Source organism: Sinocyclocheilus grahami, unplaced genomic scaffold (assembly GCF_001515645.1).
Source record: "Sinocyclocheilus grahami isolate Dianchi unplaced genomic scaffold, SAMN03320097.WGS_v1.1 scaffold4029.1, whole genome shotgun sequence".
Taxonomy (NCBI): domain Eukaryota; kingdom Metazoa; phylum Chordata; class Actinopteri; order Cypriniformes; family Cyprinidae; genus Sinocyclocheilus; species Sinocyclocheilus grahami.
Genome location: NW_015509046.1, coordinates 1 through 1,909, shown reverse-complemented (window position 1 = coordinate 1,909; position 1,909 = coordinate 1). Strand labels below are relative to the sequence as shown.

Genomic DNA, 1,909 nt, shown 5'->3' with positions numbered 1-1,909 from the left:
GATTGCACATTGCACATTTCTGCTTTGCGAAAATATTTTTAAATGAGCTTCCTCCAGGTTCTTGGAAGAAACAGTGTGCAGCTAAAAGTATGAGATGGTGGAAACAGAGTAACACGTTAGTAGGACCCAGCTGTGAAATGCCTGAGAAAGACACGAGTTAAATAAATCACTTTCATCTATCAAAATCACAGTGTTCATCTCTATTATTCCCCCAAAAGTGCTCTGTGCTATTTATTTTATTACAAAGGTTTAATGTCAAGAATTTAGAAAATGAACATTTACATGCATACGAGCTACCGTGATTTAAAAATATATATATATTTTAAGTAAGAGTGAACATGGCTACCTTGGCATGTCCTAATATCACATGCTTCTTTTCTGGTTGCTCCATCGGACCCGGAGACATAGCACCAGGGCTTCTCTGAACCATCTGGGTTGCGGCAGAAATTGTGATCTCCAACATCTGGCAAGAAGAAATCAAAATGATGAACCTTTAAAATTTGATTTAATGGATTCTTAATATTTTTGAACTAAACATTTTTTTGGTTTGTTTGTGTGAGCATGTGTTTTTGAGTTGTAGTGAGTGTGTCCCACATGCACATCCCCAGAAATGTCCTCGTCTGGATTATGGAAGAGTGATTGCTCAGCTTTATGAGTTGGGCTCATGATATCATCTGGGCAGCAAGCCCATGTCATACATAACCATAATTTACTAAATCTATAATCAGCAACATTGACAGTTTGCAAACTGCATGCTCTAATTAATGGATACAGTCTGTAAATATGCTTGATTGTATGCATCCTAGCTTCATTTCCTCAAATATGATTACATTGTTTTGGGGTGTTGTTTTGAAAGAGCTTGATTTCAAATTTTATAATAAATATGTACAAAAACATCACGAAAAGTTACCTGTCTGTGAGTTGAGACTCTTCCAGTTGAGGCAGATATTCCCTGTGGATGTCTTCTGTTGAATTCCCCTATAGTCCTCTCCATTAGATCTTACACACTCTGGGGGGAACAAATCACCTTCATGTGATTTGGAAAAGTGGTTTCCGTTCCATTAATTTAGAATAAGGTGGTTCAATTTTCATGACTAAATCACAACATTAACTACACTAAAACAATAGTCAATACTTCCAGTAAAAACGTGCTTTGTTATGAACAGATATGAAATGATCATGTACAAACACTGCTGTAAAATGCAAAATAGTGAGAAAACAAACCCTCATAAACTCAAATCACTTGAACTAAATCATACTTTTTTTTTTTTAGAAAGTTAATGCAACACACAGAAAGGGATCTTACCTTCAACAACAGACCAACAGTCCACCAAACCAGAGCTCAGCAGAAACACAAAGTACAGCAGTTGAAACATTTTCATTCGTAGATGCTGTCTACAACAAGAAGAATTATTATTTATGATGACTCGAAACGAAAACGATCTGTTTAAAGGGAAGAGCCTGTGGTAAATGGAGCCACACTGCTCTCCAAACACAGCGCAGTCGTGCTCTTGTTTTGAGCTGTGAGCTGGTAAACAGCCTGTCTGTCTGTGTGTCTGTCTGTCTGTCTGTCTGTCTGTGTTTCTGTCTGTCTCTGCAGAAGCTCCCTGCAGTGACGCCGCGTCCTCCAGGTCCTAAACACAGCAGTTTCTCTCGTAATTATGTGGAACATGCGATTTATTCATAGCGTTCAGTCACGTGACCGGCTCGAGGACTTGGAGGGCAAAACATCCATAGAACTGCAGCACAAGCCTCTCTATTTTTTTCTCCATCTGTTTCCCAGCCGCAAATATTTAGATCACCTCTCAGAAGAATAAAACAAAGGTATTGTGAACAAAATGCAAGTTTTGGCCATTTGCAAATCCATATTAAAGGGGTCATATGATGCGATTTCAAGTATTCCTTTCTC

General features: G+C 38.3%; 1 protein-coding gene across 2 annotated transcripts in view; it reads right to left on the bottom strand.

Annotated features, from left to right (window-relative positions):
• LOC107576614 (phosphoinositide-3-kinase-interacting protein 1-like) overlaps positions 1-1,671 on the bottom strand; it is a 5,763-nt gene extending 4,092 nt beyond the window's left edge. Inside the window, exons 1-3 of one of the 2 annotated variants that reach the window (XM_016262760.1) lie at positions 1,307-1,671; positions 911-1,027; positions 347-463 (exon numbers count right to left, since the gene is read on the bottom strand). In XM_016262760.1, the coding sequence (XP_016118246.1) occupies positions 347-463; positions 911-1,027; positions 1,307-1,382 (310 nt within the window). In that variant the 5' untranslated portion in view covers positions 1,383-1,671. The remainder of the gene's footprint in view (positions 1-346; positions 464-910; positions 1,028-1,306) is intronic. The other variant, XM_016262761.1, reaches the window with a different exon arrangement.
• Positions 1,672-1,909: the final 238 nt, after the last annotated feature.